The sequence below is a fragment of the Chlamydotis macqueenii genome, chromosome 3 (genome assembly GCF_036417535.1).
Source record: "Chlamydotis macqueenii isolate bChlMac1 chromosome 3, bChlMac1.mat, whole genome shotgun sequence".
NCBI classification, from domain to species: Eukaryota; Metazoa; Chordata; class Aves; order Otidiformes; family Otididae; genus Chlamydotis; species Chlamydotis macqueenii.
In genome coordinates, this window is record NC_141558.1 from 24154858 (window position 1) to 24171067 (window position 16210).

Genomic DNA, 16210 nt, shown 5'->3' on the forward strand with positions numbered 1-16210 from the left:
AAGCAATAAAATTGCAGAAAATAGTAATTTGCCAGCATCAAAACTAGGGAAACATACCACAGAGAACAAGGTTATGATGATTTTTTAGTATTTAAACTGGGTAGCTTTATTTAACTGTGCTGTATTATCTTGCATGGATGCCATGAAATTAGTTTATGATGACAAGGAAGAAGAATATAATCTGGAAACAAAACTGTAACAAAAGGTGCTTTCATGGAAAAGACCAAGGTTCTTAGAGAAACAACAGGGAAAAATTTCTTGCTTGAAGACACAGTGAATGTAAAGGGCTACCCCCACGGCATATGTTCCAGACTGATAAAATGAAATAAAATAAGGAATGTCTAAAGTCCATCATCAAATCCACATTCCAAATGAGCTCTACAAATCCACTAAGGCAATGAATCAGCTCACAGAAATCATTAACTGTTAAATAACTTTTCTGTTACTTAATCTGTTACTTAAATTTTACTGTCATTTAATCTGCTCTTTAAATGTTGTCTTATTATTAAATTTTAAAGACCTTTCATGTCTTCATTTTTACCTCTGCAAAAAGGAACTGGAAAATCCCATGATGCACCATTTCCAGGACTCACAATACATGTCAGCATGGCATGACCTTCTAGGATGTAACCAGAGATACAACTATAACGAATTTTATCTCCAATGTTGAATCTTGTTCCATGAAGTACTCCTTTAGGTATTTCTCCTGGGTTGCCACATGTATGACTAGGTAACACTGTCAAAACAAAGAAGGAAAAATGTTACAGTTAAAATGTGCAGAACAAAGTAATAAATGCTTGTCAAATAATTGTAATTAAATGATTTGTTTTATTATTGTTTTTAAAAATAGTATTCCTTATACAAATGAGGCAAAATTAGACTATGGAATGTCCTTTCTTGAAAGATTACAATTTATAACAGATATCACTTTCAAAGCTAATTTCAAACTCAGTTCTTGCTTTAACAGTCCTTCACTGAAGTTCTTTACAGATCTATTTTCAAACAAAATATCCTATAAATCTTGACATTTGTCCCAAAACTCAAAATGAAGTAAAAGAAGTTTTTATTTATTTATTTTCTGTAAATATAACAAAAATATTAGTACAACATCATTATGGATCCAAGCAGTAGAAGGTACTTTAGGTTCCGTTTTCATTTTATTTGATGGAACAGCAATTTAGAAGAAACCAATAATTAACTGGTCTCTGACAGTAAATAAAAGTCTAAAGTATATTTTAAAAGTTTGATTTGGTGTTTATTTTCAAATTACTCCAGATTCTGGAAAATAAATTAAGTCAATCTTTGTTAATAGAAACAGAATATATGAAGGAAACAATGACTAAGCAGTGACATCGGGCTGATATGAACGAACATATTTAATTTCTTTTTTTATTGCAGAAAGTTTCTACCACTTGTAAGCATTAGTTATTTAGAAAAGACTGTCTTCAGTTATCAGTTTAAAGATGATACTCCTCCACCTAGGAAAACCAAAAGTGTATGTTGAGGAGAAGGAAAATTGAATTGTTTTTGTTCTCTATCTCATTTGAAAGTTATTAATGGCATGCTATTCCTTTCATTGAAGTAGTACAAATTAAAATTGTTTAATTTCCTTTAGAGCAGAAAAAAATAAGTGCAGAAAGCTGAAATATATCACGAATAGAGCACAAAAGATAAATGTGTTCATCAAAGAAAAAGTGCTCTGAAAAGCTCATATGTAATTCAGGTATTGTTTCAGAAACCTCATGTTTCATGGACAAATTCTTTCACTCCATACTTCTCTCTTTCCTTACTCACCTGCAGAATAAATACAACCATACTAACCTCACTAACCTGCATGTTGAGAGAATTAATTACTCAATACATGCACATCCTCAGAGTGTTGTAAAGCATTACGTCAATATATCAACTCTAATTAAGCCCCATTATACCACGTAAGTTCAACTATTCAATGCACACCCTTAATTTATTACTCAGTCACTCTGGCATTTAAATGATCATAATTACACTTAAGTTACAAATTACATAGGAAAACCTCAAAAAGGCCAAAAAACAGAGCTAAAAACAATTAAAAGAGAGAACACTTTCACTTACAACATCCTTTTATGAGAAAAATCCCCAAATCTTCTGTAAATATTAACAAGGTAACAAAAGCCACATAACACACTCATGAACAATGAGTCAGATGAATGTTCTACCAGTGCTGCAGATCAGAGATCTAAGATTCCTCTGCATTACAGGAACTACTTAAAGTTGCTGATCAAGTAGCTACCAAAGCTAGAAACAAACAATACAAGAGTAGCACTTTTTATGTGCTGTTTCAGCAACCTTAATAGAATAGGATATTTATTTGGATGTGCTCATTCACATTGGAAAGAGAGTCCGTGCTGGGTTCACACATGTGAGAATGAATATATGTAAAATAAAGCAAGTGATTTAAAGACATTGGAATAATTGGAATAAAATAAAGATACTAATTTACATTCAAAAAAGTTGTCAACAGTGATCCAGTACATGCTACAGCATATATTGCTATATGTTATTATATGTTTTATAACATTATTAAAAATGCTACCTCGCGCGTCAAATTTTCTGCTTGTTGCAGCTTTAGTCATGGTAGGTCAATATAGATAATTTTGCAAGACAAGTCAAACAAATTTCTTACTTGCTTTGACACAGGAGAATATGTATAATTGAAACAAGAATCTTTGTGCTATTTTCAAATCAAAACGTTTTTACAAAACACTGCAATATGAAGTACTTTCATCATAAGATCTGATGTATGCAGCAATATTTATACAATCCAAAATTCTGCATTTATTTTTATGAGTGGGGGTGCTATTCAGAAAAAAAATGCATTATTCTAAGATAGCGTGATTTCTAATAAACTGTATTCCCAAGGAAAACACATCACAGCAATTCTTCATCTGCCATATACATGACAACTGGCACTGGCTAACTGTTGAAGTTTTACTGCAGTAAATCAGTTTTCTCTCTGTGTAAAGAAGGTCTCCTACAATACAATGCTTTCCTGCTTTTTCTTACCACTACATCTGTCAAGAACCTTGGAAAAAAAGGGACTTGGCATCCTGACGCTGGCATGCATTTTATCACAACCTCCTAAAAACCAGTAAAACATAAGTGATCTGAGAATTACAGCCATGTTTAATAATACATATAATAGTTCACAGGATTTCACCAGTTGTCAAGATCAAGCATTCAACTACATTATTTATGTGTTTTTCTAAAACTTTGATTGAAATATATTGAGGTAGCTGCACAATTTCATCTGCACAGATTTTACTGCTTCTAGTCTGGACCTAAGAATAATTAACCTTTGAAGGTTCCTAAGAGTAACCAAAATAGTTTAATCTTTGGATTATGAGAGTTCTATCTGACCAAAGCTATCATATGCAAATATTATATAGGTCCATCAAGCTTTAACTCGATTGCCAAGTTTTCAGCAAGAGACTCACATTTTTCTGAGGTTTACTGCCGATACGATTGAGAATCTGCACTCGCTTCCTGAAGGAAGCTCGTAGAACCACCAGTGTCATATCATCTTTCGTTTGCTTGATTCATGAAATAATTTTATGTTCACTGTGTATTGAGAACAATTATAAGCTATACTACACAGAAACACTGAAGGTAATGAATTTTTTATATTGACCTAACATTAGAGTAATGGCATGCTTTATCTCATTTTTCTTCGCTCAAGTTCTTCCAAGGTTTGAAAAAAATATTGCAGTGTTTGGAAAGGAACATGTTTAGTCTTAGTGTTTCAAAAGCAAAAATATGTACAATGGGATAGTGAAGCAGATCCATCTCCTAAGAGTCTACCTCCACCATTACAACAGATATAACCTGTGTGGACTTCACCTCCTAGCACAGATCAATCTGGAGCATTGTGTGGTAAGATTTATTAATGAAATTAAAGCTAAAAGATAGGCCTTCCTCATACATTACCTATCTCTTCCTAAATAGTAGAACTAGTTGACAAATGCACATGATCAAAATCCATAATGCAATTTATTAATTAGATAAAATATCAAAGCTTTTAACTCACTATTTACATGAACTGTGTGCATTATATATATTTATTTTTTTAAGAAAATTATTAAAAATATCATAATCTATATGCTAGAACATAGCACTAATAGTCGTTATCAGACAGTGGCAAAAGGCTACACCACAGTAGGACTGTAAAAGTAGTAGAGCTGTGGCACCATTTTTGACGATATATGAATAATCAATTAAAAGCTGTTAAACGAATCCATTCCCAGATGACCTATATCAGATAATTTATTTACACAGCCTTTTCAATACCCTTTCTGAAGCTAAACTCCATACCTGTTTGCAACATGGACCATGTCAAAGCATATTCACACCATGTTAAACATCGTAATCTTTTGCTTTCACTTATATTTTCCTTCCTTTTGTTAGATATACCAGATTTCATCATCTAACACTTTCTGATTTATTGTAACAGAGAAATCACCTAAAATTAGACAACAGTGGTTGATAATGAAAAAACAAAATATAAATAGTAGTTGTTACTGACTTGAATAGTCTTTTGAATGAACATTTTATTCCACCTAAGTTTCCTTACTTTAGTCATCACACTAGAATGTAAGAGTCAATAAATACGCAATAAGCAATGCCTATATCATAGAATCATAGAATGGTTAGAGTTGGAAAAGACCTTCAAAGGTCATCTAGTCCAACGCCCATGCAAGGAGAAGGAACATCCCAAGTAGATCAAGCTCCTCAGAGCCTCATCCAGCCTGGCCTTGAATGTTTCCAGGGATGGGTCTTCCACCACCTCTCTGGGCAACCTGTTCCACTGTTCTACAATATGCATTGTAAAAATTTTTTTCCTAATATCCAATCTAAATCTACCTCCCTCTATTTTAAAAACATTACCCCTTGTCCTATCGCAACGGGCCCTACTGAACAACCTCTCCCCATCTTTCTTGTAGGCCCCCTTGAGGTACTGGAAGACCGCTATCAGGTCTCCCCGGAGCCTCCTCTTCTCCAGGCTGAACAGCCCCAACTCTCTCAGCCTGTCCTCATAAGAGAGGTGCTCCAGCCCTCTGATCATCCTCATGGCCCTCCTCCTCTGGACCTTCTCCAACTGGTCCATGTCCTTCTTGTGCTGGGGGCTCCAGAACTGGACAAAGTACTCCAGGTGGGGTCTCACCAGGGCAGAGTAGAGGGGGAGAATCACCTCCCTCGACCTGCTGGCCACGCTCCTCTTGATGCAGCCCAGGATGCAGTTGGCCTTCTGGGCTGCAAGGGCACATTGCCTGCTCATGTTAAGCTTCTCATCCACCAGCACTCCCAAGTCCTTCTCCTCAGGGCTACTCTCAATCCATTCCCCACCCAGCTTTTATTTGTGCCTGGGATTGCCATGACCCAGGTGCAGGACCTTGCACTTGGCCTGGTTGAACTTCATGAAAGGCCCACCTCTCCAGCCTGTCAAGGTCCCTCTGGATGGCATCCCTCCCTTCCAGCATGTCAACGGCACCACACACCTTGGTGTCGTCGGCAAATTTGCTGAGGGTGCTCTCTATCCCACTGTCCATGTCGCGAACAAAGATGTCGAACAGGGCCGGGCCCAACACGGACACCTGAAGAATGCCACTTGTGACCGGTCTCCACTTGGACATCGAGCCGTTGACCACCATTCTCTGAGTACGGCCATCCAGCCAACTCCTTATCCACCGAGTGGTCTGTCCATCAAAACCATGTCTCTCTAGTTTAGAGAGAAGGATGTCGTGCGGGACAGTGTCAAAAGCTTTGCACAAGTCCACGTAGATGATATCCGTTGCTCATCCCTTGTCCACCGATGCTGTCACCCCATCATAGAAGGCCACCAAATTGGTCAGGCACGATCTGCCCTTGGTGAAGCCATGTTGGCTGTCACCAGCCACCTCCTTGCTCTCCATGTGCCTTAGCATAGTTTCCGGGAGAATCTGCTCCATGACCTTGCCAGGCACAGAGGTGAGGCTGACCGGCCTGTAGTTGCCTGGGTCTTCCTTATTCCCCTTTTTTAAAATTGGGGTTATGTTCCCTCTCTTCCAGTCATCAGGGACCTCACCAGACCACCACGACTTCTCAAATACGATAGCCAGTGGCTTGGCAACTTCATCTGCCAGTTCCCTCAGGACCCGCGGATGGATCTCATCAGGACCCATGGACTTGTGCACCTTCAGGTTCCTCAGATGATCCCGAACCTGCTCTTCGAGAACAGTGGGTGGTTCTTCATCCTCACAGTCCCTGCTTGTGCCTTCTACAGCTTGGGTGGTGGGACAAGAGCTCTTATCGGTGAAGACTGAGGCAAAAAAAGTAATTGAGAACCTCAGCCTCCTCCATGTCCTGGGTAACCAGGACACCAGTTCCCTTCCGGAGGGGGCCTACATTCTCCTTGGACTTTCTTTTGTCCCCTACATACCTATAGAAGCTCTTCTTGTTACATTTTATATCCCTGGCCAGATTCAGTCCTGTCAGTGCTTTGGCCTTCCTCACGTGATCTCTGGCCACTCGTGCAGCCTCTTTGTAGTCCTCCCAGGCTACCTGTCCCCACTTCCACCCTCTATAGGCTTCCTTTTTCACTTTCAGTTGGTCCAGGAGCTCCTTGCCCATCCACGCCGGCCTCCTGGCCTTTTTGCCTGACTTGTTTTTCATTGGGATGCACCTCTGCTGAGCTTGGAGGAGGTGCTCCTTGAATATGGACCAACTTTCCTGGGCCCCTCTTCCCTCCAGGGCCGCCTCCCATGGCACTGAAAGGCCGAAGTCTGCCCTCTTGAAGTCTAGGGCAGAGAGCTTGCCATGTAGTTTCCTTGCTGCCCCGTGGATCTTGAACTGCACCCTGTCGTGGTCGCTGCAGCCAAGGCTGTCCTTTAGTTTCACATCCCCCACCAGTCCCTCCTGTTGGTGAGCACAAGGTCGAGCATGGCACCCCTCCTTGTCAGCTCCTCTGTCGCCTGCAGGAGGCAGTTGTCGTCCACGCATTCCAGGAACCTCCTGGACTGCTTGTGCCCTGCCATGTTGTCTCTCCAATAGATGTCAGGGTGGTTGAAGTCCCCCATGAGGACCAGGGCCATGTTTTTCCCATGTTTATTTCAAATCCATCATGATAACTACCAGCAATGTAATGCCCTGTTTCGGTAAGATGCTTTTTTTTTTTTGTACTACAGTTTAAAATGTTAAGTTAAAAAAGATACTTTCTAATAAATTCTGGAGGTTTTTAGGTCCCTCGCAACCCAACTCCTATTAATTTTTTACACTAATAAGGCATCCAGTATTAAATAAATTATAAAATAATTAAAATTAACTTCCCAATCTTTGCTGAAAATACTATTGAGAGGTTCAATCTGAGAATGACTTCAGGATCATAAACAAGATTGCAAATATTGTCTAGAGGCCTTAATAGCAAAAAGCTCATACTGCTTATGTCAGTTAAAGATAACAGTTTCATCCTTCTGTGAATCGGCTTTTATAGGCCAGTGACAGACATGGTAGTTGGAACTTGACAGCAAAAATCTAGAAAACAACTAAATTCAAGTTTAGAAAAATAGGAAGGAGAAAGATAAAAGGAAGGAACAAGGTGGATGTTTTTCCTTCACTTATTTCAGTAGTTATAATACATGCTAATTTTTCTTCTTCCTTTTCTTCCTGAAACAACTGGAAAAGTTTTACAGGTTGCACCTAAGCTCAACCAAATGCAAACTTGCCTACTTTTTGCTGTTCCATAGTCCCTCTAATAGAGTCCCCTATGTCTTTCCTTCTTATTGGTGGCCACAGGCAAAACCACACACAAAAGCAAAAGTATAACTTAGGAGGAAGTAAGAGAGCCGTTTGAAAATGGTTGACAGCTTTGGAATTACAACACTGGGAGGAATTTTAGAAGCTCTGTGGAGAAAATCAGGCTTACAGAAAATTTCAGAGCATATGTCAAGATATTTTATCTGCCCTATTTAGTGGGCCATGTTTAATATCTTTGTTGGCAACACGGACAGTGGGATAGAGTGTATCAAGCTGTGTGGCGCCGTTGACACACTGGAGGGAAGGGATGCCACCCAGAAGGAGCTTGACAGCGTTGAGAGGTGGGCCCATGAAGTTCACAAGGTCAAGTGCAAGGTCCTGCACATGGGTCAGGGCAATTCCAAGCACAAACAGAGGCTGGGAAGAGAAAGGACTGAGAGCAGCCCTGAGGAGAAGGACTTGGGAGTGCTGGTGGATGAGAAGCTCAACATGAGCTGACAATGAGCGCTTGAAGTCCAGAAAGCCAACCACAGAAAGCCCAACCTGGGCTGCATCAAAAGAAGCGTGGCCAGCAGGTTGAGGGAGGCGATTCTCTCCCTCTACTCCACTCTGGTGAGACCCCACCTGGAGTACTGCATCCAGTTCTGGACCCTCCAACACAAGAAGGACATGGACCAGTTGGAGAAGGTCCAGAGGAGGGCCACAAAAATGATCAGAGGGCTGGAGCACCTTTCCTATGAGGACAGGCTGAGACAGTTGGGGCTGTTCAGCCTGGAGTAGAGAAAGCTCTGGGGAGACCTTATAGCAGCCTTCCAGTACCTCAAGTGGGCTTACAAAAAAAGATAGGGAGAGACTGTTTAGTAGGGCCTGTTGTGGCAGGACAAGGAGTAATGATTTTGTAATAGAAGGAAATAGATTCATACTTGATATAAGGGAAAAAAAAAATTACAGTGAGGGTGATGGAATGCTGAAACAAGTTGCCTGGAGATGTGGTAGATGTCTCAGTCCCTGGAAACATTCAAGGCCAGGTTGGACGGGGCTCTGAGCAACCTGATCTAGTTGGAAATGTCCCTGCTCCTTGCAGGGGGTTTGGATTAGATGACCTTTAAAGGTCCCTCCAAACCCAAACTATTCTATGATTCTATGTTTAATAAGTGTGATGCAGAGCCCATGATATGCTGTCCACATTGCTATCGTAAGTGCTTTACTGTATGGTTTAATGTATAAATATAAGATATACATACAAATGTATTCCCAGAGTCATAGAAGAAAATTTTTGAGGGTAATGACTATACTTGCTATGAAAACAGAACAAAATATGCTATAAAATAAAAGGAAAGTGCCAGGTTTTCTTACAGGAATGGCACTGAAACTAAAGTCTCTGCTCCAACTCAGAAAAGTAGCTTCATTTGAAATGGAACTTGGTAAAAAATAGTTCAATAGCCTTTCAATTTACCAAACTAGAAGTGCTGTATTGAACAAAAGATGGACTTAGAAAGATATTCATGTATATATACATGTGTAAAAGTATTTTAATAAATTAGTTCTGAAAATACTATAATGCTTTTTCTAAGATGTAAGTAAATATGCTTTGAAAAACTAATTCTAAAGAATTCTGTAGAACTGTACTTGCCATATCTACCTAAAAAAAGACTACAAAATCAATATTGATTTTTTAAAAAGTTTCTAATGTCTTACATTAAACTCAATTACAATATATTTTGACCTTTCTTTTTTAAATAATTCCAGATATTGAATCAATTTAAAAGCATGTAATATTTCACTGTCAATTTATTAAACAACTTTGTCCTTTCCATTTCCAGGAGCTATATACAAGGAATTAATTGACCTACCAGCACTGATTTCCACATTAGTATGGAACATTGTAGATACAGGTAGGTCATTTGTTAGAGGACAGTACCATGACAAAAACTGCAAAGCCCTAATCTTTGCAAAATTCTTCTTTATGCTCAAAATCAACATAGCCTACAAACTTGCTTTCATGAATGACACTTTTTGGAAATCAAAAGAGAAGAAGCTATAGCACATTGCCTAGACCATGTTTATTTCAGTTTTGAGTACCTCCAAAGATGAAGACTCCACAGGCTCTCTAGGCAATCTTTTGCAGTGTTTGATCAACTTCAAAGAAGACAAATAACTTTTAAAAACAAATTTTAAAAGCTTTTGTTAAGTTTAAACAGAATTTTCTGTATTTCACTTTGTGTCCATTGCCTCTTGTCCTGCCAACGGCCACCACTGGACTCCCCTGAGCCTTTTCTTCTCCAGGCTGAACAATCCCAGATCTCTCTTTCCTCAGGTCAGATGCGCCAAGCCTGCTGGGCTCGCTTCAGCTTCATGTCCATGTCTTGGTTTTCTTTGCCACAGGAGTATATTGCTGACCCAAGGTCAAAAATTTGCCCACTGAAATCCCTAGGTTGTTCTCTGCAGAGCTGCCCTCTAGCTGGTCAGCCCCTACCCATTACCAGTGTCTGGGGTTATTCATTCCATTTGCAAGACTTTGGATTTCTCTTTGCTGAGTTGTATGAGACTTCTGTTTGCCTAGTTCTCCATCCTGCCAAGACGCGTTTGTGTGACAGCCCAACTATCTGGTATATCATAGAATCATAGAATGCTTAGGGTTGGAAGGGACATTCAAAGGTCATCTAGTACAACCCCCCTGCAAGGAGCAGGGACATGCCCGACTAGATCAGGTTGCTCAGAGCCTCATCCAGCCTGGCCTTGAACGTTTCCAGAGATGAGGCCTCCACCACCTTTCTGGGCAACCTGTTGCACTGTTCTATAACTCGCATTGTAAAAAAATTTTTCCTAATTTCTAATCTAACTCTACCCCCCTCTATTTTAAAACCATTACCCCTCGTCCTATCACAACAGGCCCTACTAAACAGCCTTTCCCTATCTTTCTTGTAGGCCCCCTTGAGGTACTGGAAGACCGCTATAAGGTCTCCCCAGAGCCTCGTCTTCTCCAGGCTGAACAGCCCCAACTCTCTCAGCCTGTCTTCATAAGAGAGGTGCTCCAGCCCTTTTATCATCTTCGTGGCCCTCCTCCTCTGGACCTTCTCCAACTGGTCCATGTCCTTCTTGTGTTGGGGGCTCCAGAACTGGACACAGTACTGCAGGTGGGGTCTCAGCAGGGCAGAGTAGAGGGGGAGAATCACCTCCCTCGACCTGCTGGCCACGCTCCTCTTGATGCAGCCCAGGATGCGGTTGGCCTTCTGGGCCGCAAGGGCGCATTGCCTGCTCATGTTAAGCTTCTCATCCACCAGCACTCCCAAGTCCTTCTCCTCAGGGCTGCTCTCGATCCATTCCCCGCCCAGCCTGTATTTGTGCCTGGGATTGCCGTGACCCAGGTGCAGGACCTTGCACTTGGCCTGGTTGAACTTCATGAGGTTGGCACGGGCCCACCTCTCCAGCCTGTCAAGGTCCCTCTGGATGGCATCCCTCCCTTCCAGCATGTCGACGGCACCACACAACTTGGTGTCGTCGGCGAACTTGCACTCTATCCCACTGTCCATGTCGCTGACAAAGATGATGAACAGGGCCGGGCCCAGCACAGACCCCTGAGGGACGCCACTCGTGACCAGTCTCCACATGGACATTGAGCTGTTGACCACCACTCTCTGAGTGCGGCCATCCAGCCAACTCCTTATCCACCGAGTGGTCTGTCCATCAAAACCATGTCTCTCCAGTTTAGAGAGAAGGATGTCGTGCGGGACAGTGTCAAAAGCTTTGCACAAGTCCACGTAGATGATATCCGTTGCTCATCCCTTTGTCCACTGATGCCGTCACCCGGTCATAGAAGGCCACCAAATTGGTCAGGCAGGATCTGCCCTTGGTGAAGCCATGTTGGCTGTCACCAGCCACCTCCTTGCTCTCCATGTGCCTTAGCATGGTTTCCAGGAGAATCTGCTCCATGACCTTGCCAGGCACAGAGGTGAGGCTGACCGGCCTGTAGTTGCCTGGGTCTTCCTTATTCCCCTTTTTAAAAATTGGGGTTATGTTCCCTCTCTTCCAGTCATCAGGGACCTCACCAGACCGCCACGACTTCTGAAATATGATGGCCAGTGGCTTGGCAACTTCATCCGCCAGTTCCCTCAGGACCCGCGGATGGATCTCATCAGGACCCATGGACTTGTGCACCTTCAGGTTCCTCAGATGATCCCGAACCTGCTCTTCGAGTACAATGGGCAGTTCTTCATTCTCGCAGTCCCTGCTTGCACCTTCTACAGCTTGGGCGGTGGGACAGGAACTCTTGTCGGTGAAGACTGAGGCAAAAAAGTCATTGAGAACCTCAGCCTTCTCCATGTCCTGGGTAACCAGGACACCAGTTCCCTTCTGGAGGGGGCCTACATTTACCCTGGACTTTCTTTTGTCCCCTACGTACCTATAAAAGCTCTTCTTGTTACATTTTATATCCCTGGCCAGATTCAGTTCTGCCAGGGCTTTGGCCTTCCTTACCTTATCCCTGGCCACTCGCGCAGCCTCTTTGTAGTCCTCCCAGGCTACCTGTCCCCACTTCCACCCTCTATAGGCTTCCTTTTTCACTTTCAGTTAGTCCAGGAGCTCCTTGCTCATCCACGCCGGCCTCCTGACCTCTTTGCCCGACTTCTTTTTCAGCCATTCCTCTGAGTTTTGTATCACCTGAAAACTTTCTGAGCGTGTACTCTGTTGTCCAGGACATTAATGAAGACATTATACAGTACTAGCCCAGTAACAACCCCTTCAGTACTTCAGCAACTATGAGCCTCCAGCAAAAAGTATCTTTTCTAGATTTTAACTTGCATTTCAACAGTAGGCTGGAAAAGCCAACATGAAGTCACTAAGGGTGAATCATGCCTAACCAATCTGATTGGCTTTTGCAAAGAGATGACTGGCTTAGAGGACTAGGGGAGAGCAGTGAATGTTGTTTACCATGACTTCAGCAAAGCCTTTGACAAAGGTCTCCATAGTAGGCTTGCAACAGATCCAGCAGAGCATGAAATGGATAACTGAACTGTAAGGAGGGGGAAAACTAACTGGACTGCAAGGTTCAGAGTGAAAAGCTCAACTGGTAGGTAGTTGATTCCTAAAGGGTTGATAATAGAGCTGATATTCTTTAATACCTTTTATTGCAATGGGAGATGGAATTAACACTCCCTGAGTTAAGGATGATACCAAATTGGGGAGCACTCCATACACTGAAGGGCAGGACTGCTATTCTCCAGGCTGTTGATATCCCTTTGAAATATCATTACACAAATATGAAATTCAACAAAGGTAAATGCAAACTTTTGACCCCAGGACAGTGTAACACCATGCAACTGCACAGTCTGGTATGAGCTATCTGGGAAGCTGTTTGGTGGAAAGGGAACTGGCAGCAATGCGTTCTGGCAGCAAAGACACACAACTGCACCCCAAGTTGTAGAAAAGAGCAGCCAGCAGAGCAAGGGAAATTATTCTTGCCCTCTATATTGCGCTTGTGCATCTGCACCTGGAGAGCTGTGCCCCATCTAGGGCCCTGGGCAACCTAATTGAGCTTGGCCCTTCTTTGGTGGATATGAGTGGATATTAATTGAATGAACACCAGAGACCCTTCCCAATTTAAATCAGTCCATGTTTCTATCTTCAGGAAGTTTACTGACAAACAAGCCCCTTTAGAAAGACTAGCAGCTAGTGCTAGTTAGTTTCTCCAAAAGGGCTCTTGTCCCACCACCCTAGCTGTGGAAGGCACAAGCAGGGACTGCAGGGATGAAGAACCACCCACTGTACTCAAAGAGCAGGTTCGGGAACATCCGAGGAACCTGAAGGTGCACAAGTCCATGGGACCTGATGAGATCCATCCGTGGGTCCTGAGGGAACTGGCAGATGAAGTTGCCAAGCCACTGGCTATCGTATTTGAGAAGTCCTGGCAGTCTGGTGAGGTCCCCGATGACTGGAAGAGAGGGAACATAACCCCAATTTTTAAAAAGGGGAATAAGGAAGACCCAGGCAACTACAGGCCGGTCAGCCTCACCTCTGTGCCTGGCAAGGTCATGGAGCAGATTCTCCTGGAAACCATGCTAAGGCACATGGAGAGCAAGGAGGTGGCTGGTGACAGCCAACATGGCTTCACCAAGGGCAGATCGTGCCTGACCAATTTGGTGGCCTTCTATGATGGGGTGACAGCATCGGTGGACAAGGGATGAGCAACGGATATCATCTACGTGGACTTGTGCAAAGCTTTTGACACTGTTCCACATGACATCCTTCTCTCTAAACTAGAGAGACATGGGTTTGATGGACAGACCACTCGGTGGATAAGGAGTTGGCTGGATGGCCGCACTCAGAGAGTGGTGGTCAACGGCTCGATGTCCAAGTGGAGACCGGTCACGAGTGGCGTCCCTCAGGGGTCCGTGCTGGGCCCGGCCCTGTTCAACATCTTTGTTGGCGACATGGACAGTGGGATAGAGTGCACCCTCAGCAAGTTCATCGACGACACCAAGTTGTGTGGTGCCGTCGACATGCTGGAAGGGAGGGATGCCATCCAGAGGGACCTTGACAGGCTGGAGAGGTGGGCCTGTGCCAACCTCATGAAGTTCAACCAGGCCAAGTGCAAGGTCCTGCACCTGGGTCACGGCAATCCCAGGCACAAATACAGGCTGGGCAGAGAATGGATCGAGAGCAGCCCTGAGGAGAAGGACTTGGGAGTGCTGGTGGATGAAAAGCTCAACATGAGCAGGTAATGCACCCTTGTGGCCCCGAAGGCCAACCGCATCCTGGGCTGCATCAAGAGGAGCGTGGCCAGCAGGTCGAGGGAGGTGATTCTCCCCCTCTACTCTGCCCTGCTGAGACCCCACCTGCAGTACTGTGTCCAGTTCTGGAGCCCCCAACATAAGAAGGACATGGACCAGTTGGAGAAGGTCCAGAGGAGGGCCACAAAGATGATAAAAGGGCTGGAGCACCTTTCCTATGAGGACAGGGTGAGAGAGTTGGGGCTTTTCAGCCTGGAGAAGAGGCGGCTCCGGGGAGACCTTATAGTGGCCTTCCAGTACCTCAAGGGGGCCTACAAGAAAGATGGGGAGAGACTGTTTAGCAGGGCCTGTTGTAATAGGACAAGGGGTAATGGTTTTAAAATAGAGGGAGGTAGATTTAGATTAGATATTAGGAAAAAAATTTTTACACTGAGAGTTATAGAACACTGGAACAGGTTGGCCAGAGAGGTGGTAGAGGCCCCATCCCTGGAAACATTCAAGGCCAGGCTGGATGAGGCTCTGAGCAACCTGATCTAGTCGGGCATGTCCCTGCTCCTTGCAGGGGGGTTGTACTAGATGACCTTTGAATGTCCCTTCCAACTCTAACCATTCTATGATTCTATGAAAACCTCTTCCAGCAGCTGATGTATCAAAATACAAATCTCACACAAGACATTGATCTTGGAGGGGGGAAAAGAAAAATGTATAGAATTTTCACCTTTATTCCCCTCAAAATGAAATGAGGACATTTTTTCCAACCCCAGAGTTACAAAAAATCATCATCAGAATCTACTACTAGAAGTGTAATAACAAACTTTGTCATTGGCACATGTATATATACATATATACTCGCACAGACACACAAGTAACCTTGAAAGCTTTAGTCTGCAAGTTACCTAACATTGAATATTTACATCCTTCTTAAAAACTATTTCATTAAAAGCTAATGGACTTTATTTGGTTTAGTCTAGGGGAAGGAAGAGTTCACTTACAGAAACCAAAATACACAAAGTGCAGGTTTGTTGAATATCTGATAATTAAGCCATATTTACACTTCAAGGTGCAGCATTCAACAGTCTACACAGCACAGAAACGTACATAATGAAGCCTTAAACACGGCCCACTATTTATGTTCTGGCAACTTCATTGTTCAGACTGTCTCTGCTGGGCTTGCTTGAGATAAATTTTTTTTTTTTTTTTGCTTAAAAAACCCAACAAAACTACACCCTTATTGGCTTGCAGAAATAAAGCTGTTATCTTCATTATTTTTAACTGAACAAGTAAAAACCTGTATTTTCACAGAATCCAAGGATAAGAGGAAATCTGTCCCCTGTTACATGCAAGTTTCTGTATTTGTGCTCTCATAAATCATCACAATATTTTCCAGATAAAATACTTGGATCATATTGCTTTTGAAAGCTACAGCTTTCTTGTTTTACAAGCATTTACCCAACTGTGTCTGTCCATCTCTAAGGATGTGCAAATTTGTATTAGATTGCACAGCTACGAAAATCATTTGGGATTATACCATAACTTTAAAACTCCAATATATCTTTTATATTGAGACTGATATTTTAATTTTCTTGTGCAGGTAATAATGAAAGATTGATGGATTTTATTTTTAGTGTGTTTACTTTTGTTATAAAGTATGTACTAAATGTCTTGCTGTTGGTTATAAGACCATAAATGTCAATATTGTACAAAGAATGCCAGAAAAC

At 42.6% G+C, this 16210-nt stretch overlaps 1 protein-coding gene across 1 annotated transcript in view; it reads right to left on the bottom strand.

Moving 5' to 3' along the window:
- Positions 1 to 16210, bottom strand: part of CSMD1 (CUB and Sushi multiple domains 1) — a 1203024-nt gene that overhangs the window by 611247 nt on the left and 575567 nt on the right. The window contains exon 4 of the mRNA XM_086744017.1: positions 542 to 736. Coding sequence (XP_086600143.1) covers positions 542 to 736 — 195 coding nt within the window. The remainder of the gene's footprint in view (positions 1 to 541; positions 737 to 16210) is intronic.